Source organism: Mustela nigripes, chromosome 14 (assembly GCF_022355385.1).
Source record: "Mustela nigripes isolate SB6536 chromosome 14, MUSNIG.SB6536, whole genome shotgun sequence".
Lineage (NCBI taxonomy): Eukaryota > Metazoa > Chordata > Mammalia > Carnivora > Mustelidae > Mustela > Mustela nigripes.
Window position 1 is genome coordinate 96,398,255 of NC_081570.1, and position 26,160 is coordinate 96,424,414.

Consider the following 26,160-nt stretch of genomic DNA (forward strand, 5'->3'; position numbering starts at 1 on the left):
ATTTGCAGTTATGACAGACCTGGGTTGAAATCACAGCTGTGCCATTTACTGTTTTTGATATTTTGAACAAGATATTCAAATTCTCCAAGGCTTTATCATCTCATCTGTAGAGTGAGGTTACAAACCTATCTCAGATATTGAGTTTAAAGTATACCCCCAATTTCAGCCATCGGACACTCTCACCAAAGTCCCTAACTGGTCTAGCCCATCATGGTGTCTCTTGGAACCCTCCATTTAGAACTGTAAAGTATTGGCAGCAGGCTAAAGATTAAGGGGCCTACACAAGGAATTCTGAATATAGGCGCCCCCCTACCCCGCCTTTCCAAGTTCCTCTCTAACATCCCTTGGGGTCCTCACATGTCTGTGAGCAGCTTCACTCTGCACAGGCAGCAGAAGGATGGGGGAGCCAGAGCTCTGGGCCATCGGGGCAGATTTATTTGGATGATAGGACTAATATTTGTGTAACCTGCTGAGACCTGTGTGGGAGAGTTTAGGGTGGTTTTTCTTTTGGTGAGGGGTTTGCTCCGGTTTCACATCCATTAACACAAAACATGAGCTAGTCAGGGCCCTTGTGGTCTGCGGTGAGGGGATTCCTGTGGAGAAATGGGACTGAGTGAGTCAGGCCAGGGGAATGTCTTCCTTGCTGACTGGAGTCAACTGGATAACTGATGAGCCAATGGTGGGATTAGGGAGGGGGAACGGGAGGGGAAGAGAAGAGCTTCTGACATCTTGAGCTGGGATTAGGAGGAGGAAAGCCTTGGGGTAGTGGGAAGGTAAGGGGGTCGTAGACGGTCTGGATCAAGAATAGAGCTGCAGGAATTTACACAAGGGTACTGTCTTTGGGTACAGCCTCAGGTCCCAGTCTACTCGTGCTCTCATAAGAATGCCCGCGTGACTGCATAAATGTCCTAGTTCTTCCTGGGACTTCAACCCAAGTTCACTCTGCCTGTGCTCTGTTACCTATTCCTTTTCTGTTCTTACCGTGGAAGGAACGGAGCCTCTTCAGGCATCTCATGGTGCTCTGTGCTTCCCCCCTGGACTCCAAATTGAAATTCATAAAGATCCAAGTTTTACAGTTTCCTATAAATGGTTAAGAGAAGAGCAAGCTGGCAAGAGAGTGACACGTATGAACAGTGGGGTGGATAGTGAGGGAAAAGAGGTCCACGTGAGCCCCACTAGAGAAGCTATTCCAAGAAGGAATGATGGCTAAACCATTAATTTTTCCTCTTATTTCTTAGCTTGCCTCTGCATTCCAATTTGCTTTGGACAACTAGCATCTATTCTGCAATAAACAAACTAATTTATTTGGAATGAACAGCAAAAGAACTGCATTTGGTGCGGTCAGGGCTCCATTTAGTTCTACTGCCACCCACTCACTGCCTCTAACCCCCCCTCCCACCCCCCATTTAGTCAGTAGACATCTGTCTCTCTGGCAGCGGTCCCTTTGCTTCTCTCCTCTCTGATACTCCGTGTCGGTCCTCATTTCTTCTAACTTATAATATTTAGTAGAATGCATTGCAGAAAGTGCCATCTGAATACAAAGTTAACTTCAAACACATGACCTCTATCCTTTAAAGGTCTTAGACTCTCTTAGAGAAGGCACGTGGCTGCGGACCTTGGCTGCACGGCCTGTGGACAGTTTCCCTTGTGTGCAAGTCAGAATGCCAGCCTGAACCTAATCCTGCACCAAGAGCCAACCTCTGTGATTCCTAGCCTCAAATAATAGTGCTAACCCATATGCTTTCTTAGAACGATGCTGGAAAAATGAAACCAGGGACTTTGGATTATTTTTTAAAAATTAAACACTGCCTGGCCCTGAATGTCTGTTTGCAAAAAGTCTTGTAGGTCTGACTCATGACCATTTACGGCCTCGTTTCTCTTCTTCCCTATTGCAGAGAGTAATTTCTTCTCCTTTTTCTCACCTCCCTTAGCAAGAACACCAGCCACTAAGTCTTCTGCCAAATTCTCGGACTCACTCAGGACATTGGTTTCTACACAGCTTAATATAAGAGAGATAATCAGGTGTTTTTTTTTTTTTTTTTTCCCTTAGCCTTTCTGAGGTTTTTAAACGCCCTCAGTGGTCACAGGGTAGAAGCCCAAGGGAGGACGCCAGGGAGAGAATGTTTCTCATCCCTGGGAGGCCGTCAGCCTAGCTCCTGCAGCCAAATTACAGCACCAGAGAATAATGTGATGCATTCCTGGGCAGGTCCGTGGGACCCTGGGCGCCTGGGCCTTGTGGAGAGAGGTGCCAGACACAGAGCTCTCCGTAAGCAATCCTGCAGAGCTGCCCCCTGGGTGCAGAAATGAAATACGGGAGAGCTTCACATTACACGGAGACCTGTAGCTCACACCTGGTTATTGATGGCCTTGGTGGAGGCCTCTGCCCCCACCCTCCACTTGGGAACTGCCTGCTACTACGGGGGTTGGGCACCTTTGAAGTAATGTTGGAAAACAAGAAAGAGATGCTTCCTTTCCACTTTTTGCTCCTCCTGTGAGCCTGCACACATGTGAGATGCGTGTCTGTGGATACACACTTCTCCCATGTCACAGCAGAGTTCTAGTCCACCTCCCTCTCCCCCAAAACAGAACTAGCAACTAGATTTCAATCAAATCCTTCAAAAGTCATACCAACATCAGGGATTCAGCCATCACCAAAGGAACGTTGAAGTGTTCCATTATTAATATGCAAGCAGCTGTGTGGTTTGGGGACCGGTATTCCCCTGAGGGGTAGCAGGGAGAGGATTCAGAAAGAGCAGGGAGAGGAGAGGTCAATGGGAGACTACTGCCAGCCACCCAAGCAGAATGGTTAAGACTGGGGGACTTCTCGTGACTGGTTCACACTGGAGATAGAGCAATTCATGCCCTGTGTGCCAAGGATAATGGGGCAGCCTCTTAGGACAGCACAAGGTAGAACTGCCAAGCCTGCTGCCCAAGACCTGTTCTGTTTTGTTTTTAAGATTTTATTCATTCGACAAAGAGAGACAGAGAGAGAGAGGGAACACAAGCAGGACAAGTGGAAGAGAGAGAAGCAGGCTTCCTGCGGAGCAGGGAGCCCAAAGCGGGGCTCGATTCCAGGACCCTGGGATCGTGACCTGAGCTGAAGGCAGACACTTAACTCCAAGACCTGTTATTTTTAACTTTTATTCAGTTAGAAAACAGGATAGCTTTGGGTTTCAGAGATAATGTCCACAAGAGAGAAGTCCTGGAGGGGAGCAAGCAGTGCTGCATTGAACTGAGCTTTCCTAGAAGCTGTTAGTCTCTTCAGGTGACTGGCGGATTTCAGGCAATAGTCAGTGGAGTGTCAATAATATGCCTGTCCCTGACCCCAAAGGTCAAAGGGATAGAAGAGAGGGAGACTTTTTAAGTACATTCTTCCACTTCCCATTCATGGCTTAAATTATCCCTGAGCATCTTTGTGGCCCTTCCTCATTTAAGACATTTTAGTCATCCTGGAGTTGAAAAAGCAAGGGAATCATTGTCCCCCTGACCCCCTAACTCTGAACTACTGTTTGCTCACTTCCATTCTGCATATGAGGCTTTAGATGGAGCAGCTAGACACAGTTCTCTTTCTCTGACCAAAAAGAGCTGAAATCTGGTGACTTGACTTCGCCACCACCAGCCCCTGCAAGCAGGCCTGACCAAACAGAAAGGCTAAACTGAGTGAAGAAAAAGGGAAGACCAGGCAATCCTCAGCTGTCCTACTGACAACTTTCAGGGTAGGGATACCTGGATTATTCTTTAGGATGTGATGCTCATTGGAAGCATTTTCAGGTACAAAATGGTTCAACATATACATAATTTTCACACTGATCCTGTGAGGCAGAGTATAAGTAGTCCTGAGAAGCCATGAGAGGAAACTGTTAAGGCTTTGGGTCTCTAAAGTATGTATTAGAATTTCCTTTGAGATTTCACTCTTTTTTTTAAATGTTGTCAACTCCTGGGCTAGGGAAGTATGAACAGGGAATGAGAGTGCTAAAAACCCGCCCTATCCCAGGTCAGATGCCTACTGAAGGCCTGGTAAAAGGCCTTGGGATCTCTAGCTGAGACAAGTAATTTACACCAAGGCAAGGAGAATATACCTTGCAGAGAATTCCCTACAAGATGAGACAGACAACAGATTTTTATTTGATCAAAAACTTTTACTGCTCTCAACCCCACGTCCCACCCTCATTCAAAATCTGGACTTCTGTTTAGGTCCAAGACAGTGAGACAAAGCAGCTCCAAGAGAGGATGTGTGCAAGAGGAGCCCTTCCCTGTTCAACCCTGGAATGCATTCCTTCAGAAACAGCATAAGCCTGCACATACCCTACCTATCCCACTCCTGCACCCCAACTGTGAGGGCTAAAGGGAAAACTGCAGGAACACAATGTTCATCCATCACAGACCTGGGCCCCCACTTGAGCTAGGGGAAGGACACCTCATGAAAACAGTCTACCTTTAGTCAGGATCTGTCCCAGAGCAAACCTTACTTTTTGGTCCATCCATCTTGGCTCTCACTGCTCTCCCTGCTCCCCACCCCCACTGCCTCCGCATGTGGGCTCAGAAGTCATCATCTAAAGAATTCCACTGCTCACCTCCTGCATAGCAGCACAGCCCCATGAGGCCGCACACCAGATGGAGGGGATAAAAGTACGAGGTCATGGCTTCTAGCAAGAGGCTTTTTCTGAAACTAACCCCGACTCCTGGAAAAGAGGCAGAGCAGGAGAGTGTCGGGTGAGCTGCTGACAACAGCAGCTTCATGGGTCTTGTGTGAAAAGGAAGGAAAAAGCCTTCATTAAAAATTTCCCTGCTCCCATCTCCAGACCTATTTCGGATCCCCCATCTACTCCTTGAAGGCATCTGAGTAGAATGCAGAGATTGCCAAGCCAAAGGGTTAAATCCTTCCCATTTGTGAGGGCCTATTCAGCCGGCTGCCACACACAGGCTGAGGCGGAGGCCAAGCCCTGAACACGTGCCCTATTCCTCCAGGCAGTCAGCTATGATGTAAAGGGAAAAGGTGTGGAAGGCTGACTAGAACACTGGGGAAATTGAGAAGGCCATCGGCAGGCCTCCAAAAGACAAGAGATGCAGGAAAATCATCACTCCTCTGGTCATTATGGTTGTTGGGTGACAAGGTACACAGGCAATAATCACAAAGGAGAAACAGTTGAAGGAATGGACTGAGAAGCAGATGTCTCCCAACATGGCAATGGGGGCGGGCGGGGGGGGGGGGTGCAGAGGTGATGAATCAGCCTTTCTACAGGGGTGACTTCTGAGTTGGGAGTTTTAAAAGATAAGGGATGGACTAGTGGAGGGGAGTCAGAGAAGGCATTCTACAGTGAAGGAACTGGTATGTGCTGAAACGTAGAAGCAAGAATGTGCAAGCAATATATAAGGAATTTCAACCGGTACATATTATATACACTGGGGACGACCGAGAAATGAGAACGCTGAGATAAGGGCTGAACTAATGTGAGCTAGCTGCATGTGCCTCAACTGTCACATGGTGTGGAGCCCCCGCAGGGCCGGGCAGCATCTTGATCTGTGTCCATCAATTCCAGGGCACCAATGGGAAAGCACAGGGATGAGCCCGTTTGTTACATATACAGGGACGAAAAGAGAGCTACACTGTAAATAACAAATGCTAAGTGTTAACTACAACTCACTAGCATTTGAGGTTCTAGACTAGTAAGAGATGTGAAATATTTTATCCAGAATTGTGATGCACTAATGCAGGCTTACAGGCCCAGAGCCTGGCATAAATCAAGCCAAACTCTTGAGAAATTACAAGGTGAAAAAGGAACAATTTAAAATTAAAACTATGTGGTTATTTCCCTCACTCCCCACCTTAGAATTTGACAGGCTGTGATGTCCTGTTTGACATACGGGACTTCTGTGGCAAGCAGATTCGTCATGTCTGAGGCCACAGTGAATGGCAGGAGAGTGATGAAAGAGCTTTAGGGACCACAAAACCAGTTCACTGATAAGGGTGAATGAAGATACGTCTCGTGCACTACAAGCTGCTAGACAGAGCAGCTGCCAAAAACAAGAGACAAATTTCCAACTCCTAACTTCCGGTTAGGTCTCTGGCTTCTTGCATCTGTGAAGGTAAAAACAGAGCTATTTACCAGGTTCCTGTTCTACTTCCTTACTGAGCTTTCCTAATTTTTGAGGACAAAAATCACAAGGATAACCAGGCCTTCCACAGCACTCTCCTTGTGCTTCTTTCAGAAACAGAATAAGTTGACACCTGCACAACACAGGTTTGAAGTGCATGGGTCCACTTCTATACAGATCTGTTTTATGAACACATTGCAGGGCTGTAGATGTATTTGTTTCTCTTCCTGATGACGTTCTTAATAACATTTTCTTAATTATAAGAACTCAGTATATAATACATATAACATATAATACATAGTATATGTGTTAACTGTTTATGTTGAGGAGGGTTCTGGTCAACATTAAGTTTTTGGGGAGTCAAAAGTCCTAAGTGAAGGGATGCCTGGGTGGCTCAGTGGGTTAAAGACTCTGCCTTCGGCTCAGGTCATGATCCCAGGGTCTTGGGATCAAGCCCCACATGGGCTCTCTGCTCCATGATGAGCCTGCTCCCTCCACCCCCACCCGACCTCCCTCTCTTCCTACTTGTGATCTTTGCCTGTCAAATAAATAAATAAATAATCTTTAAAAAGACAAAGTCTTAAGTAGATTGACCGTACAGGAGGTCAGTGCCCATAACGCCTATGTCATTCATGGCTCAACTATATTACAAGACACACACACACACAGACACACACACACATAACACTGAATAAGCCAAAAGGTGAACAGTATCCCAAGTGTTTGCTTTACTTAACTGGCACAGTCTGGTGCTAGGAAGCAGCCACTTACACAGTGACAGCATTTGGTTGGTATCATCTTAGTTTTTTCCTCCTTCCCTGGCAGTTTATAAAAGGTGATTTCTGAAACCTTTCACAATAGAAAAGCTCAAGGGTTTACATTCAACTGTGACACCACTATGAATTCATTAAGAAGCATGTTTCAGGTTGCACTATAATTTCCCTATGTAACATAAACCCATGGAATCTGACATAAGCTGATTGCTCATGCTGGTTATTTTATTTACATTTCTGAATGGAAGGGATTTCGATACTCTTAAAATATCTAACTGACTTATTATTTTTCATCTATTCTCCCAGAGCAGCTAGTATAATATAGACATCAAGACAAAAGCCTCTACTTTTATGACTGGTTAAGCGACCAAAGAAAAGTTATTGCTCAAAAGCAATTTAAAAAAACAATTTAATATGGAACTTGAGGCCAAACAAGAGATATGATTGGTCTCAATGACACCTGAAAGCTAAGAGTTTAAAAAAAAAAAAAAAAGGTTAAGTAACTGTGTTCATTATCTTTGTCCAAATCCCATAGGAGTAGGTAGTAGCCAGGGGTTCAGAGGGCCTAGAGTTGATTTTTGACTTAACTCTTTCTCTAGAGACCTAATATTGGCAGACATGGTCTAGTCTACATGGAAACATAGGTGAATGGATGAGAGTGGGCTCCTTACAACCCAGAAATATGAAATATGCCTCCTTACCAGCATGTTACAAATCAGACTTCTGAGTTGGAAGATGCTATCATGCATCTGAGTCACTATTTGGAGATACATATTCTGTTAACCCACCCAAAGAATAATAATTTCTATTTATACCAGCAGATATAGCAAGCTTGGATGGATTGCTAGAGAACTAACAATCAGCAGTAAATTCCAAAGCCTCATCTGTAGTCTTCCGTCTCCAAGTCATTGTTCAAATTGTCCTACTTCCTTTCTTCTGCTGCCACACTGAGTCAAATCAGTATACTCTTTGGGCGCACTCTTCTACTCTATATACTTCCATCACATTACCATATTTATTGATGACATGCCTAATTAGTATAAGCTCCCTAAGGACAGACATGTCATGTGTCTATTTTGAAATATGTATTCCAAGGTCATATCCCCAATGACCAGTTAGCACATACACTTAAGTCAGCCAATAAAGATCGGAAATATTTTGTAGTTACTCAGAAAATCTTGGTGGTTCCCCCTATAAAAAGGTAGAACTGTGCAGGATGTAGAATCGATCATCAAAATTCAGCTTCACAGAGAAGGAAAAGGTCCCTATTTCAGTGCCTATCCCAATATCCTTTTATTATTTTTAAAAAATTAACATATGTTCCGATTTTCAGAATCAGTGACTGACTGGAGGATGCAGCTTTGACATTAACAGTAGGCTCTGGGAAATTCTGTAGTGGCTCTTTCCTATCTTGCTCACATGACCTAACTCTATCCCATTCTGCTTCACCACGATACTGCACTGTTTCATTTTCCAAACCAGAATGGCCCTTACCTCTTATCAGTCTGTCATTAATAGGGATGAGAGGACACGAAAGAGGGTGATGAAAATGTAAAACCACGAGAGGATTTTGTCTCATGGCAGCTGATACGTGAATCTGAGGTGAGACATCTCTTAAGTTCCGATTTGTGGAACACTTCATTTTTTAACAAAATTTAAACTATTCAGGAAAAATAATGAATACCACTGTTTATAAAAATATGCACTTGGTCAGTTAGGTGTTAAGATGAAGTCCTACATACCTCATGTTTGGAAGAGAATAGAGGCTCCTCTTTCTATCTTCCTTGTGTGACCGAAAGGGCTCCTAACTAAACAGAGTCTTCTGAAAGGGAAAGTCCTCTCTGAGTCTAGAATGATTTTTTAGGTCACTACATCCTAGGTGAGGCATGTGAAAATAATTCCTCAGTCACTTCCAGTCAAATGAATAAACATGCAAGGGTATGCCAATCTACTGCTGGAGCAGTAGCTTCGGTTCAAACCCCCTCCTGCTAGACTATGAGTTACCTGTGAACACACACTGTACCTCATTCTCCATGAAGGTGCCCAACACGTATCTGCTCACCGCATGGAGAAAGGAACAGATCCATCCGTAGTAACATCTTAACATAATGAAGGTGAATGCTGAAAATGTGGAGTACATTACAGAATAATCATTACCACACTGTGGCAAGCTATAGAACGAGAGTTCACGTAGTTTTAAATGCGGAGGCTCTTTAAAAACTACACTTTGAAAACAAACTAAGATAAGCCCTATTGGAGTCCTTCCAGTCAATCAGCCAATACCGAAAGAAGAAATCTTTTCAGGGTCTCCTGGCCTCTAAGCTACATGTTCTTTAGTGCAGCTGTTGTTGCGGTTGTTGTTTATGGTGGTCTGAACAAGAGCTAAAATACATCCAGAGCAAATTAATAAGAAAAGTCTACACAGCTAGGGCTTAGCTGAATTAGAATCCCCAGGCTTCCAGTAAGGGCTAAATCCAAAGGGATCAGAGTCAAGTAAATAAGAAATCCAGCTGAATTTTATCAGAGGGCAAAGTTTCAACTCTGAGTACCCCAGCAACCAAGGATGAATTATGCATAAGATTAGTAAAGTGCCTTCATCCACACCCCAGCCAGGGAACATTCTTCTATCTCACTGTGACTGCAGGAAACACAGCAATGTGTTTGCCTGCCAAGAATGGTTGCAGCTATACTCTAGATAGGAGTCTAACAAACACTAAAGGATTAAAATTTAATTGTAAAGCTGCCGCTACCTGGGAGTCAAAGCTTGAACTCTGGCTTCACAAAGAAAGTGGGACTCCCGTATCTTGAATAGATGAAAACAAGAGCTGGCACGTTCCTAGCAAAGGGTGTGAGAATATGCTCCTTTCTGAATTCTTCCCCAAACTGCTTCTCTTGCTTTATTTCCTACTGGTAATTCTCAACTGCTCAGTAAGAACAGAGCCCTTTACTACACTTTGAAGAATATATACATTTCATTTTCAGAACACTTGAAATTATAGGATGAGATGAGAGGGTGATTATGTGGTCTGAATATCAGTTAACTGAATATGAGTTCTCTTAATTTTGTCGAGCAGCATCTGAAACCCAAGTAATTTATTTTCTCGAAGCTGGCTGTTAGAGATGGACATAAGGCAATCTTAATGTCATCAGAGAGATAAGACAGATAATTTTATTTTTTCCTCAAATTCAGAAAGAATACTAAAAATAGCTAATCTTGTATTGAGGCCTCATCAACATTAAGAAACATACCTACGTTTCCTACTTACTAATACAACTACTAGAAGTACACCTGCTACCTAAAATTCCCATGTTAACCAGAAAATACACGCAAGTTATATTTTAGACCAAAAGTTTATTCTGTTCAGTTAAACTTCCCCAGATAATCCTTCACAAACTTACCCTCTGATTTTGAAAGAAGAATGATATTGAAACATGGGGTATACATTTGTAATTTAAATTAAGTTTTTTTTTTACCATTTCAGACTGTTGATTAAATTCCCTCTGAATCATTACAAACCTACTGTTTGTGCCTACTGTTTTAGTATTACTGTACATTCAGAGAGTTAGATAGGCTAAAGTTTTTTATATTGTTGTCTAAGTATGTGATGGAATGACCAGTGTTCTTCATTCCTAAGAGGCTTACTAGCAAGAAAAGGAATGAAATTAAAGCGAACCAATTTGAAAGACAAAAAAATAAATGGGCATTCTTTATTTTAAAGCATCAGAGTTCATCAAATAGGCTTATGCTGTAAAGAGGGAAGAGTTCTCCAGGTAGTTGTTCTACTGATGTTTTTGTTTTGCTGTAAGCATTTCTGCAACCTAAATGTCTTTTCTATTTTCTGAAAATCTGTATTGGCCTTTTCATTCAAAACTCTTCTCCAAATTCATCTCCTGTAGGAAGACTTCCCTAGCAAAACCACTGTACTATCACCACTCCATCATTCTATATCCCTTCAGCATTACTATTTTATTTAAAATGTATTCTTTTGTACTTGTTCTGCTCTAAGTTGTAAACTGACATATTATTGAAACCAAAAATATATATCATGACTAAAGAACGATCTATTGTGTGATTTCAAGCAAGTCACTTAACTTGAATGACTCAAAATTCCCCATTTAAAACATTGGAAAACCACAATCTGTCCTCCAATGGCTCAGGTAAAACAAAAATGAGAGTCTAAGTATATACTCTTAAGAACAATGATAATAACTAACTGAAATATAAATTACTCCTGGTTTAGAATCATAATATATTAAGTAGTCATACAAATTTAGTTCTCTTAAACATTAGAAATTTGATTGATGGGAGAAGGAGCAAAGCTTGAAAAGAAAAAAAGAAAGAAGCCAGTAGGGGCACCTGGGTGGTTCAGTGGGTTGGGCCTCTGCCTTCGGCTCTGGTTGTGACCTCGGGATCCTGGGATTGGGCTCTGCCTCAGGCTCTCTGCTTGGCTAGGAGCCTGCTTCCCCCTCTCTCTCTGCCTGCCTCTCTACCTACTTGTGATCTCTCTGTCAAATAAATAAATTTTAAAAAATAAATAAATAAAAAATAACTAAAGAAAGAAGCCAAGCAAAACTATTCCTCAAGATTATTTTATTCTGTATACCATTATTCTATCCATTTAGAGGACTGTGCTAGGTCTGCAAAAAACAAAGATGTTTTCTAAAAGAAAAATCAGGAGTTTCCTGATGTGAATTCTAGTGTCACTTGTGTAATGGGTTTGGAATAAGCAATCTACATCAATATCTAAGCACCAGTCTTCTGAAAACAGCAAGGCAGTCCGTTTACCCCAAGTGCTAATGATTAAGCAATCAGTATATCAGTAGCAATTAGTGACAGGATGTCCTCAACTTTGACACTGGGATGTTGCTTTGGGGGGAAAGGATGGTTAAATATACTGCCAAATAAATTCAGGGAAAGCTTTTGTGAACTTCCCAGTTGACAGGCACATGTTAATAGGGAAAGAATATGTTTTCCACAAACTTCACAACTGAAGGAAACCCTGGGGAAGGGGTATAAACATTCATTAAAAAGTACATTGTCTTGGGGTGCCTGGGTGGCTCAGTGGGTTAAGCCTCTGCCTTCAGCTCTGGTCATGATCCCAGGGTGCTGGGATCGAGCCCCACATCGGGCTCTCTGCTCAGCGGGGAGCCCGCTTCCTCCTCTCTCTCTGGCTGCCTCTCTGCCTACTTGTGATCTCTCTAATAAATAAATAAAATCTTTGAAAAAAAAAAGTACATTGTCTTGACTTTTATTCTTTTTTCCTCCTCTTTGAAAAGAAAAGTTTAGTATTTAGAAAAAATGGATAAAGAAGTATAACAGATATATCACAAACTTCAGTCTGGTTCTTTTTAAAGAACAATCAGAATGAAGCATGATAAATACCCCTAATAGAAGTAGAGAACATTTCTCTTGCTAGAAATATCCCAATTAATTAAGAAAATCAAAATGGGAATATGCTAGACTGCCCAAATAAAGACTGAATTCAGTGGCACTAGCAAGAGAACAAAAATGTAAACATACAAAATGTTTTGACCTGTCATTCAGTGGGCTCCTTTTGTTATCAGTATAATCTCTGGGAAATGCTTCAGATATATTGCTGTGGAAATAGTATGGTTACAGAAAAATATTTTGTGGGACTATAAGCTTGGTTGCAATTCAAAATGTTTTAAGAACTATGTCAGTTCTTAGGAACTAAAGAAGTCTCACAGGTTTGAAGAGTAATCCATTTTCAAACAAAGTGAAGAAACTTGTTTTACTTGGTTGAATTTCTGAATGTGGCCCTAAGTACTTAATAAAGAAGGATACAACTTTCAAAGGTTTTTAGTATGAATGAAATCAGATGGAGAATATAAAAAATCACTTCCTCCTATGAACAGATTTCATGTCATGGTTATAACAATGGAAAATTAGGAACCTTTAGAAATAATATATTTTTCCACTGGTATATATCAATATAAAGTTATAATTATCTATCAACTCCCCTAGGTATTAAGACGGTCTTTACCCTGGTGGGGGGGGGGAATGATGAGAACAGTGCACAAACCTCGAAAGTTTTGATCACTATTCAGTAAAATATACTTGGCATTTATTTCTGCTTATTATTTTTTAAAATGTAATTTGGGGAGAAAAATGTTAATTATTTTTGGGAAGGGGCTGAAGAAATCCCAGTGGAACATTCCGTAGAAAGGTCTTTTGTTAGCATAACATCTGACCTTCTATATCTTTGGAAATCATACAACTTGGCTAATGTAGTCCTTAAAGAATTAATCAAGCAGATTGTTAGGCCCTAGTTACACTGAAGCCAGCCAATTATGAGTTGCTCAGAAATTCATCACTGGCATGTCCAACCACATTTTCCCACATAAAGATTAGTAAAAATATGTGGAAACAGGGCCCATTCCCACCTCAGCACAGCTATAGTATGTGTTCAGTGAAACAGATTTCAACAAAGTTTTGCTTTAGTGAAACAAACTATTTATTTGGGAATCTTTCTGATCCCTATCTTTGCCCACTAACACCTATTTCTGCCAGGTTGCAAAGGCTAGCTATTCTATTTCATTAAAACCCAACTAGGGGTTTTTATATGCAAACACACTTCCGAATTCAAAGTACTAAAATCACATGCCACAAGCCTGAATTCATCAGTAAGTCAGTGAAACCTCCAAAGACCATCTATAGTCTTCACTGCTGTGATAACGCCCTCCCAAGACTTAGTAAGAAGAAAGCTTTTCTTGCAGGAGAGAAATGAAAGGGGCCAGGCTAGATGAAGATTGGTTCTCTAAGGAGAGGGCAGTGCTGCTCTTAAAAAAAGAAGCTCCTTTCAGATAAGCAGAATCAGATTCCAGTTCATTTGGTTTGCTGGCTACCCTTACTTTGAACTCTCATATTTAACCCAGCAGGCTTCAAAGCAGGTGAGAAAATGACCTACTACTTAAAAGCACTTTTTCCTTTTTCAGGAATTCTGGCCTTGGAGAGTATCAGCTCTGATATCAGCACATTCCACATCTCCAGGGATTTATGAATTTTTTTATTTTTTATTTTTTTTTTATTGCTCTATGTCGAATGTCAGACTTGGTTTTCATCTCAGCCAGGAGAAAAATCAAGAAAGAAAACCCTAACTTGCTGAAACTGAAGTCTTATTCCACACAGCTTCATACATGCAAAAGACAGGGCACTAAAACCACTAACCATTCTAATTACTCTTCCATTTATCTCAATCTGAGGCACAGTGAGGATTATAAAAGACCATTAATCCCTAGTGCCTTGTTTCACAAAAAAGCAATTTTTGTAACAAACGTATTTTCACAAATTCAAATTAAATTTAGTCTATCATATGAGCTAATATAAGAATATATCAGATGAGGAAGAGACCATGGTAACAATGGAAAAAATTTAGGCAATTCTCTTAAATTGCTTTGCCTGACAAAATAGATTAATTTCCATTTTGGCTATCAAATATCTGACCTAATTGAAAATCCTAACATAGGCAGTTTGCAATTTGTCGATATTTGATGTTCTACAAGGCAGTTTGCCAGTACCTACAACCTGAAACATTTCTCCACTTTTGGTGGTACAAATACACATAATGTACGGGCAGTACTGTTTAAATGACACCTAGTCACCATTTATGCTGCAATTTCTATGGGAAAATACATTTTGAGTTTACTAGCAGGACATAACTCCTCCCAACCGTGAGGGGGTTAGGATTTCTCATCACAGCTGCACTTTGGTGATAATGATGACAATGATGGGTGGCGACAAGAGTAACACTTCCCTAGTTTCTACTGTGGCCAGACATGGTTCTAAACACCTGTCATATTTCAAACTCATCTAACCCTCACAAGTGTCTATGAGGGGGAGAAATGGTTAAGTAACTTACCTGAAGTTGCACAGCCAGTAAGTGTCAGGGCTGGAACTCAAAGGAAAGCAGTCTGGCTCCAGAGCCTATGCTCACTGCTATCCCATAAAGCTCTTTACCTGGAAGAGGTGGCACTCTCCAAACTGCATAAATTCCTCCTGTTGCAAGGAGAGGACAGCAGGGCTTCTCAAGTTTTAAAAGTGCATATACGATCACCTGCGGGTCTTGCTAAAATGCAGATTCAGGGGACGCCTGGGTGGCTCAGTTGGTTAAGCGGCTGCCTTTGGCTCGGGTCATGATCCCAGGGTCCTGGGATCGAGTCCCACGTCGGGCTCCTTGCTCGGCGGGGAGCCTGCTTCTCCCTCTGCCTCTGCCTGCCACTCTGTCTGCCTGTGCTCACTCTCTCACCGCCCCCAATAAATAAATAAAATCTTTAAAAATAAATAAATAAATAAATAAATAAATAAAATAAAATAAACTGCAGATTCAGGAAGTTGCTAGTGGCACCAGAGGTTCTGCTTTCTAACAAGTTTCTGGGTGATGGTGAAGCTCCTACTGCATAGGCCATTAAGTAAATAGGGAAAGAAGCAGAATTTGAACCTCTGGCTCCCTCCTAGCCGGCTGGTAGGCATTTTTACATTGTGTTTATAAGCTGAGGATTGCCTGCATGTAACCATTTTTCATAAATTCTTCAGTGGAACCTGCCCTTGGTACTGCTGCATGGCAAATATTGGTGTGCAGGTATCCTGAGTAAATAGTTTGCTTTTAGGAACTAAAAATGTACATGTAAAGGCCACTGGATAAAATGTGGCTATAAAAGTTTGCTGTGAGGCACATTTTTAACTATATGCGACCAACTATACAAATATCTAAGGATGGTAAATAAATGCCTGTTTATTGCTCATTACCTAGAACTACAGTAAATTAATAACTTTTGGTCTAAAAAAGAAGATTTCAGTTTAAAATGTACAATTATTCATTCTCAGACCCTGCTAGAGGAGTGCTAAGGAGCTTGTGCTATGTAATCTTAAGGACTCTTTTGGAGCATCAGCCATGTCTCAGATAAAGACAGATACTACATACTAACATTGGTGGCTACAGCGGATGGTGAATCCGCTCTGCACTAATTTTAACCAGTATCTCATGGAAGTACATGACTAACATATGCTACATATCGATTCTAGATTCTAAATCTCTCCCTTACTCTATTTTCCCTCCTTTCCAATGCCCTGAGAGAACTCCAAGGACCATCCCTCCCACCGCTTGCCTGTGATCTCAAATACACAGCTGCAGATATTTTTCCAGTTCTTAAATGGATGGGATTCCCTTTCTAGTCAATTTTTTTCCATGCCAGAGTACACAGTAAGGTCATCTCAGTTTGAGATGCACTCACTCCCCAGCCAGCACCACTGTGAACAACAGTTACCGTACGATCACTACACTTCACTTTTACACCAAAAGGAAACAGTCAGTTTCCAACCCAAATATCTATACTCCCTGAACAATAGTGGAAAGTCACTCTCCTTGAAGACTGACCCAGAATCAAGTGCAGTCTCAGACTGCTAGGCCTACTGCCAGTGGCAACTTAACACATTATACAGCTGACCTTCAGGGAAAAAGGGAAACCAGTGCTTTTACTCCTAGTGCCAGAAGAAAACCAACTAATCTTTAAGGCACCAAATAAACTGTTCTTAAGGTAGCAAAAAAGATTGTGAGGAAACAGGGAGTTAGAACAGATGCATATAGAGAAAAATATAGAAATTACATTGCTGATTAAGGGCTAGTGTTTCTATAGTTCTCAGTGCTTTTTGATTTGGGACTAAAATGAATTAGCATTTTCCTTCTGTGTTTGAAAATGTGAAGATGTATAAGAAAGACCCATTTTTATCCAAATGGCCAAAAGACATATGAAAGTGTTCAACATCACTTGGCAACAGGGAAATACAAATCAAAACCACAGTGAGATACCACTTCACACCACTCAGAATGGCTAAAATTAACCATCAGGAAACGACATGTGTTGGTGAGGATGTGAGAAAGGGGAACCCTCCTACACTGTTGGTGGGAATGCAAGCTGGTACAGCCACTCTGGAAAACAGTATGGAAGTTCCTTAAAATGTTGAAAATACAGCTACCCTACCTACGACCCAGCAATTGCACTACTGGGTATTTACCCTAAAGATACAAACATAGTGATCTGAAGGGGCATATGCACCCCAGTGTTTATAGCATCAGTATCCACAAGAGCCAAGCTATGGAAAGAGCCCAGATGTCCATTAACAGATGAATAGATAAAGAGGATGCGGTATATACATACAATGGAATATTATGCAGCCATCAAAAATGAAATCTTGCCATTTGCAACAACATGGATAGAACTAGAGAGTATTATGCTAAGCAAAATAAGTCAATCAGAGAAAGACAATTATCATATGAACCCACCGATATGAGGAATTTGAGAAACAAGACAGAGGATCATAGGGGAAGGGAGGGAGAAATGAAACAAGATGAAACCAGAGAAGGAGACAAACCATTAGAGACTCTTAATCTCAGGAAACAAACTGAGGGTTCCTGGAGGATAGGGGCATGGGAGGGATGGGGAGGCTGCGTGATAGTCCTTGGGGAAGGTATGTACTATGGTGAGTGCTGTGAACTGTGTAAGAGTGATGATTCACAAACCTGTACCCCTGAAACAAATAATACATTATATGTTAATTTTTTTTAAAAAGACCTATTTTTAAAGGCTTATCAACTTAAAGGGACTTCTCTTTGGTAATTTTACTTTGAGCCAGTGACATTAATTACTAAGTTTGTATAGAAGAGTAAATAGTCGTGGGATAGTCTCTCTAATATCAGTCTTCACGTACCATCTGAACTCGGCTCAGGAAACGGGGAAGTAGTTCAAATTAAAGGAAAAAATAAGAATAAAGGTCTATCCATGGTTCTACATCCAAGGTTGGGGAAGGCCAATTAAGAATACACAGATTACAACAGTGAGAAGCTTTGAGTAAAGAAGCATATTCTGTACCCAGGCGAATGCTCCATCTGTCCATCTTACCTACTTACTCTCCATCAGCAGACTTTATCATTAATAATTTCATTTAAATGGAAAAATTGAAATAGGAAATTGTTTCCCAAATAGGGGTTTTTTTGCCAAAAAGAAAGCATTGAAAAGAACTGGGTTATTCCTTAGCTAGGAACAGCGCTATATTTACCACCAAAAGTGATCTACAAAGACCAACTTTATCATGTTGTACCACTGTATTCTTTAAACTTTTACGCAACAAAAATATAGCCCAACTCACCAAAAACGTATATTTGACACATTTATGGAGCTACTTGACAAATCAATTCCTGTAATTTATGGTAACAAACATCTTCCCCTGATCAGCTGGTTTAGCACAAACAGATCAGAGATGGTTTCTTATGTGTTTTACAAATACTCTACACAAGTCCTTGAGATCATACTTACAGCTTTAGCAAAAACACTCATGATTTCAGGAAACTGGTGTGTGAGAAGAGCTATCATTGCTGTAGAAGAACACAGTCCTGCTGTGAAATGGATGAAAAAAGGAAGCTCCTTCTTGGGGTAAACAGAAACATGATGAAAGGCTGTAAGGGAGAAAAGGCAGAAATGGATTTTATTGGAGAATAAATATAGTGTAGGCCAGTTTTGGTATTTTCAAACAACATTTGAAACTGAAAAGGATAAAATTTTCAAGTCTCAGTGACAAAGAGAAAATCCTGAAACTGAAAAGGAAAATAATTGTTTTAAAGAAAGAACAAGGCATCTCTGGCTAAGTAAGGTAGAAGAAAGTTATCCATTATTTATTCCAGCAGCAATGATGTATCTACAGAGCCGGATGACTGTGCCAGCAATGGGAATAGGATGGCATCGTGGGAAAGAACACTAATTGTAAAGTCATGCTGAGGTAGTTTGAAAAAGAGCTTTGTCACTTATTAGCTGTGTGATCATGAATAAGCTGCTAAACCCTCTCATAGTTGCTATGGAGTTGTTATGATGAACACTCTAAGTCCCTAAATGTGAGTTGTCATAATTCTCTTTGGGAGTTTGAGAGACAGAAGTGTGGTTGCAGATTTCCCAGAGCCATAATTTTACCCAGTTATTAATAAATGTTCTATGTGTGGCATTTCATAGAGCACCATAAAAATTGAACCAGAACACCAAAGCCCTAGGATTCTGAGCATAAATGAAGTCCCTTGTCTTACCTTATCACATTCCCACATTAACTCAGGTATTATTTTTCTAAGGACTGGATATTTCATTACTAATAGTATTCAAGTACTTATATCTTACTTGAAATTTGATTGAATATACCTGAATACCAATGCTGAGATGAGCCTATTACCATGCTTGGCACACAGTAGGTGCTCAATAAATATCTGTTAAACTGAGAACTATTCTGGGACTTCATTAGTCCAGGAAGTTGACTGCTTAGGGCTGGACACAAACCCAGGAATTCCTGATGTAATATCCTGCATAAGTAAGGGATGACTAATTCAATGCTGAATCAAGGTCAGCTATAAATTTCACTTTTTTTTTCAACATAATGATTCACAGAGAAGATTACACCTAAGTTTCCTTTGGTAGCCATATTTTTTATGTCTTATACTATGCTTAAAAGTATAAGCCAAAAACTGAACTCATTAAAAATCCAGAAAATTTCCACAGGCTTGAGTCACATTTAAAGTAAAAGCACACCAAATCTGAATTTTTTTTTTTTAAAGTTATAAACATTAGAAGCCGTGGACAACATTGTATTTTCAGGACCCAGAAAACCAGCAGTCCCTTCTGCCCTGTCCCTCAAACATAAGAGGTCAACTTCTTCCAGCAAACCAGGGAAATAAGCTATGGTACTTGCAAAGACAGGGAACACTTATGTATACCAATGCTTACTAAAATTCCTATCACGTAAGAGACAGCAACACTGATAATTAATTAAACTGTATAGCATTTTATGATTTACAAAGTGCTTTAATTTATATTAGTTTTATTTTTTCAACAGCCTTAAAAGATAGACAGTATTATTTCCACTTTATAAGGTAGAAAACAATATAGCTTTAGTAAGATAAATTCCTAAAATACAAGCCTTTTATATTATAGGAGACACCTAATTTTTTCTTTTTGGATTGCTTTCTTTCTTTCTTTCTTTCTTTTTTTTTTTTTAAATTCCATTTATTTATCTGATACAGAGAGAGATCACAAGTAGGCAGAGAGGTAGGCAGAGATGGGGGGAAGCAGGCTCCCCGTGGAGCAGAGAGCCCGATGCGGGGCTCGATCCCAGGACCCTGAGATCACAACCCAAGCCGAAGGCAGAGGCTTAAACCACTGAGCCACCCAGGTGCCCCTTGGACTGCTTTCTGTAGATTTGTTTGTCAGTCAATGTTTGGCCAATACATCAGTATAATGGATGACTAGTACAGAAACACTCCCTTGGACGTAAAGTTCAAATTTCATCACTGGCTTGTAGAGAAAAATTTATCAGGAGGCATAAAAGACAACTAAATAGCTATGTGAACTAAGGGAATAGTTCAAGTCTGAACTTATGAGGTTCATAAGCAAATTCCAGAATGCTGTAAGTCATATCAAGGTTGAAAGAGAATTGAAAACAAAAAAACATTAAAGACTCCTGGGTATTAGAACTCCACATTATTAAAAATGTGTGCATTCTACCATAGTCTGAGACAGACAAATGCTCTCAGAACAAATAATATAATCAAACAAAACCGCCAGCATATCCCTCCTCTTCTACCTCCTGGATTTGCAAATGTGTAAGTACCCTAGAAATAATAAAGCCCTGCTAAAAAAAGCAAACTCTCCATTCTTGTAGCCTGTGACTCTGGCAGTACATAATAATTACCCTGATTTTATTCATATTACTATGTAAAATTGGCCTTATATCAGAAAACTTTTGTAATGATTTGGGGGAGGCATTTTATTAGGCTAAACGTATTAACCTAATATAATACACTCATGCATATTGATGTTCCATAATTCCAAAGACTGATTTCTTTGCTTAAATATCCTTGTTTCTATGAATGGAAAAACAACAAGAACAACTACTACCAGCACCACTGTAGGAAAGAAAACAAAATTTCTTTCACTAATGACCGTCTAATTGCCAGAGTCAATGGATTCTTCGTAGTAATCACCTTCCTTGATATCAGATACTCCTCCACACTTGGACATTTTTCCCTCCCTTTAGTTCCTAGCCTATCTAGTTCTGGTTCTTGTCCTGTCTCTCTGACCACTCCTTCACTGAATCTTCCCAACACCTTATCAGCCACCCATTCCTTCAACATTTTTGTGCCCTCATGGTTCCACTCTGAGTTTACTTCTCACCTACACAGTCTCCTTTAGTGATTTCATCCATGCCCAGAAAATGAGGATTCCCAAATTGGTTTGGTGATGTGAAGCAATGCAGAGAGAAAGAGAGAGTAGAGTCCCCAGGAGTCCTGTTTACACAACCTGACTCTGTCCCTAGGCCACAGCTAACTGCACCAGGAATACACACCTGGATAAATCCATGCTCTCTCTCTCTTCCAGAAGTTTTAGAAGCCAGACTGAGATCTTATTCATGGTGTATTATTTGCTTGAACTGATGATGTATAAAGTAGAGCCATGTAAGGGCATCAAGTTTGGTACATGAGTGTCCAAGAAGGGAAAGCCGAATGACAAAGATAGAAAAATGAAGCAGACACACTGAGAGTAGCAGAAACGAGAGCTCATACAGAGAGGAGATGGAGTTGGGAAAGGAGAAAAAGAGAAGTATGAACAGGAGAGACAGAAAAAGGCAGCCAGATATAGAGATATACAGATAACTGACTCCTGGAAATCCTGATAGTCTTCTAGTTTCTGGTTCTAGTGCCTTCTGAGGTCTGACTAGAATTGCTGCCTTTGGATTCTTTGAGATAATCCAGTCATCTCCTATCAAATTTCTTTGAAGTTTAAAACAGCTATTACCCAAAGAATACCTACAACATTTACTATTTATATAATGTACATGTATTTATATATATATATATATATATCTTATAAATATATCTTAGGCCCACATATTATTTAGAGATATAAAAAATAAAAAATGTGTGTATATATAAGTACTAAATAGATTATATAATAAAATATTTAAGAATGCGTTCATACACATATGCACACACACACACACATATCTGGTATATATGCAACATACTCAAAGCCTGAATTTATTTACTTCCCCCCACTCCTGTTCCCAAACTCACTCCTCCTGCTGTATAATGGATTTCCCATTCTTCAAGTCAATCAAGTCAGATTTGGGAATCATCCCTGGCCTTAGAGAGATAGGCACTCCCCATCTCCCCATTCCAACTTCCTTATAATCTATTTCATATATGCAGCACTTAACACATGGTTTATCAGTTTTTCTATTAACTCGTGAGCAGTTCAGGAGTTTGGAGTAGGATAAGGAGGAAAAGGTACTAAAATTTAATATTTTTGCTGGGTACTAGCAATATATTTGGCTCATTTATGACATTAAGGAGGGCACTTGATGTAATGAGCAGTAGTATTATATGCAACTGATGAATCACTAAACTCTACCTCTGAAACAGAAAAAGAAAGAAAGAAAGAAATTAATAAATTTGACTAATTAAAATATTTACTGAATATCAATTTTCACTGTGAACATTATAGAGATGCATAGAGAGATGATAAAGAGAATCCTGGCCTCTAAGTCTACAATCTAGAAGGGGGAGGTTAAGAAGTACACGAAGTACTTTGAGAGTTCAAAGAAAAACAGATAACTTATCTCAGAGGATGGAAGAAAATAAAAGACTCTGGGAGAAAAATATCAGCATACTCGACTTCCATAATCTCTCCTATATTTTCATCTGTTTGTTTGGACTTTTCAGATCACTATGTTTGTTGGCTGTAAAACTGCAACTTTCCTTCTTTGACTTGAGTTCTAATGGTCCCAGAACTGTAAAAACTGTGATGTGGGTTTATATCACCGAAGGAAATATGGTGCTAGTGTTTATAACCTTCAGCATGCTTACTTATTGGTTAAATCATAAAAAGAAAAGTTACACATAAATTTACCAGTTCACAAAGAAGAGTGAGTGGATAAGGCAGCTGAGACAAATAAGTATAGATCATTCTTTTGAGGTCTGGCTTCCTGAAAGCAAGGACTCAATGAGACTCTCAGCGATCTTAACACTATATACATCTGGTTCTGCCCCTAAGTCTGTGACTGCTCTTTTTAGAACTGGAAAGTGTAGTCCCTTCAATTTCATTCTTTGTAAAGATTGTTTTGGCTATTCTGAGTGTTGTACCTTTCCATATAAATTTTGAGGTCAGCTTGTCAGTTTTCGCAAAATCCCTCCTGGGATTTTAGTAGGGATTATATTAAATCTGTAGATCAATTTGGAGAGAATTGCCATATAAATAATATTGGGTTTTCCGGGGCGCCTGGGTGGCTCAGTGGGTTAAAGCCTCTGCCTTCGGCTCGGGTCATGACCTCAGGGTCCTGGGATAGAGCCCCACATCGGGCTCTCTGCTCGGCAGGGAGCCTGCTTCCTCCCCTCCTCTCTCTACCTGCCTCTCTGCCTACTTGTGATCTCTGTCTGTCAAATAAATAAATAAAATCTTAAAAAAAAAATATTGGGTTTTCCAATTAATAAACATGGAATGGCTCTCCATTTACTTAGATTTTCTTTAATCTCTCCCAGCAAATTACATTGTTTTTAGCATACAAGACACATACTTCTTTTGTTAAGTCATTCCTAAATTGTTCTTTTTGATGCTACTGTGATTAGAAATGTTTTCTAGGGGCGCCTGGGTGGCTCAGTGGGTTAAGCCTCTGCCTTCGGCTCGGGTTATGATCCCAGGACCCTGGGATCGAGCCCCACGTCGGGCTCTCTGCTCAGCAGGGAGCCTGCTTCCGTTCCTCTCTCTCTGCCTGCCTCTCTGCCTACTTGTGATCTCTGTCTGCCAAATAAATAAATAAAATCTTTAAAAAAAAAAAAAAAAAGAAATGTTTTCTAAAGTTCATTTTTGGACTGATTATTCACTGCCAGTATATAAATATGCAACTAAGTTTTATATGCAGATATTATATCTTGCAAACTTGCTGAACTTGTTTATTAGATCTAAAGTATTTTTATGAATTTCTTAGGATTTCCTACAGAGAACATGATGTCATTTGTGAGTAAAGACAGGTCTTCTTCCTTTCCAACATGAATTCCTTTTATTTATTTATTTTTTTCTGCCTTGATTGCACTGATTAGGATCTCCAGTACAATGCTGAAGAGGAGTGGGGAGAGCAGACATCCCTGCCTTATTCCTAATCTTGGGAAAAAAGCATTCAGTGTTTAAATCATAAAATCACCATTAAGGATGCTGTCAGCTGTGGGGTTTTCGTAGATGCTGTTTGTCAGGTTAAGGAAATTCTCTTTTATTCCTAGTTTGTTCAAAATTTTTACCATGAATGGTTGTTGGATTTTTGTCAGTGGCTTTTCCTGCATCTGTTGTCATTTATTCTCTTAACATGATGCATTGCCTTTTGAAATGTTAAAACACTTGCATTTGTGAGGTAAATCCCACTTGCTCTGGAGTATAATCTTTTTTATATGTGGCTGGATTCAGTTTGCTAATATTTTGTTGACCATGTTTGTGTCTATATTCATGAGGGATATCGTTCTATAGTTTTCTTGTAATGTCTTTGGTTTTGGTATCAGGGTAATACTGGTCTCACAAATAAGCTGGGAAGTGTTCTTTCTTCCTTTCTTTTCTGAAAAGAGTTTGTGAAGGAATGTATTATTACTTCTTCAAATTTTGTAAGATGACTGCTCTTTTTAATATCTTCAATTCTTGTGTTCTTCATTGCATCTCACATAGCATTTTACCCCAAGAATACATGGGAATGAATTTATGCAACTATATCCAAGAAGTGGCTAAAGTAATATTTTAAACAGTATCCTGAACTTCAACCAAACACAGTTTTACTATGAGAAAAATACTATGAAAAACAATCTTACAAGTACTTTTAAGTTTAGGAAAATTATAATATTTACTTACTAGGTAATAGCTCTCTATCAGCAGTCTCTGTGCAGCTGGGATAAGGATAAAATAGATGGCCTTTCTCTAATGGATATGGAATCATTCTAAAAGCTGAGGAAAAAAAAATACACAGGTTGACATTCCATTCAGATTCAATTTCATCTCATACTACAGATCGAAGCTATTTTGGAGGCATATCTTTATAAAACTTTCACATAGAATTTATTAATTTTTTTAGCAATACTTTTAGATGAAAGAAACAAAGTAAGCAAAAGAAGGACTAAGAGGAAGAATAAGATTTATTTAGAGAATAGAATGGTCTGGCTGGAATAAAACTAAAGGGAGTAACGGGTGATAAGGCTGGCTGGATCCTTCTTGCCTCTGTCTCCTGGCTAAAAACAAAACAGACTTAACTCTGTGGGTATGAATTCCTTTTCTTCCAGGTATCTTCATAAAATTGCCACATGTATAACTGTTGTGACTTTAACTGTTAGCAACCTATAAGAGTTCTCAACGGCTCCTAACTTCATGTGTTAGATATCACTAAAATTTTCTACAAGCCGAATTTAACTTAGATCAGAGGTCACCAAAGCATCACCCATTGGCCAGACCTGGACTAATATATATATTTATAAATACAATTTTATTAGAATACAGATGTTAAAACTGCTTGTTTAGGGGTGCCTGGGTGGCTCAGAGGGTTAAGCCTCTGCCTTCAGCTCAGGTCATGATCTTGGAATCCTGGGATTGAGCCCTGCATTGGGCTCTCTGCTCAGCGGGGAGTCTGCTTCCTCCTTTCTCTCTGCCTACTTGTGATGTCTCTCTCTATCTAATAAATAAGTAAGTCTAAAAAAAACCACAACAACAATCCTGCTTGTTCATTTATATATTATGTAATGCTGCTTTCATGCTACAAGAGTTGGGTAGTTATAACCTCAGCTATAGCCACAGAGACTAAATACTTACCATCTGGCTCTTTACAAAATGAGTTTACCCAACCCAGATGATTATCATCAGTTCTTTCAGACTTCTTAAAGAAGGAATCTTTGTTACCTACTCAACTAGCTGAGTATTCATAAAAATTGTGATAAGGTTTCTGTTTTTCCTTTAGTGCTTAGCTCTATAAACTTCTGTCAAAACATGAATTTTGTTCTGCCACAATAAAAAGTAGGAAGTTGTCCAAAGTCACAGAACAAATCAGTGGTAACACTAGGAAATCATTCATAAAGAAGATTATTTATCAAATATAATGTAAGTTCCATATTTACTGAAAACCTCCTATGTGCAAGGCAGAACATCAGGCACTGAAGATACATACAGGATCAATGAGATAGAGGACCTAGCTTTGAGGAGCTTATAGACTAGTAGAGAAAAA

At 39.9% G+C, this 26,160-nt stretch overlaps 1 protein-coding gene across 4 annotated transcripts in view; it reads right to left on the minus strand.

Moving 5' to 3' along the window:
• ST7L (suppression of tumorigenicity 7 like) overlaps positions 1-26,160 on the minus strand; it is a 117,899-nt gene that overhangs the window by 40,966 nt on the left and 50,773 nt on the right. For 2 of the 4 annotated variants that reach the window (XM_059375751.1, XM_059375752.1), the window contains exons 13-14: positions 24,804-24,896; positions 18,201-18,340 (exon numbers count right to left, since the gene is read on the minus strand). In XM_059375751.1, coding sequence (XP_059231734.1) covers positions 18,201-18,340; positions 24,804-24,896 — 233 coding nt within the window. Of the gene's footprint in view, positions 1-18,041; positions 18,341-24,803; positions 24,897-26,160 lie in introns of those variants that run through there. The other 2 variants (XM_059375753.1, XM_059375750.1) reach the window with 1 other exon arrangement.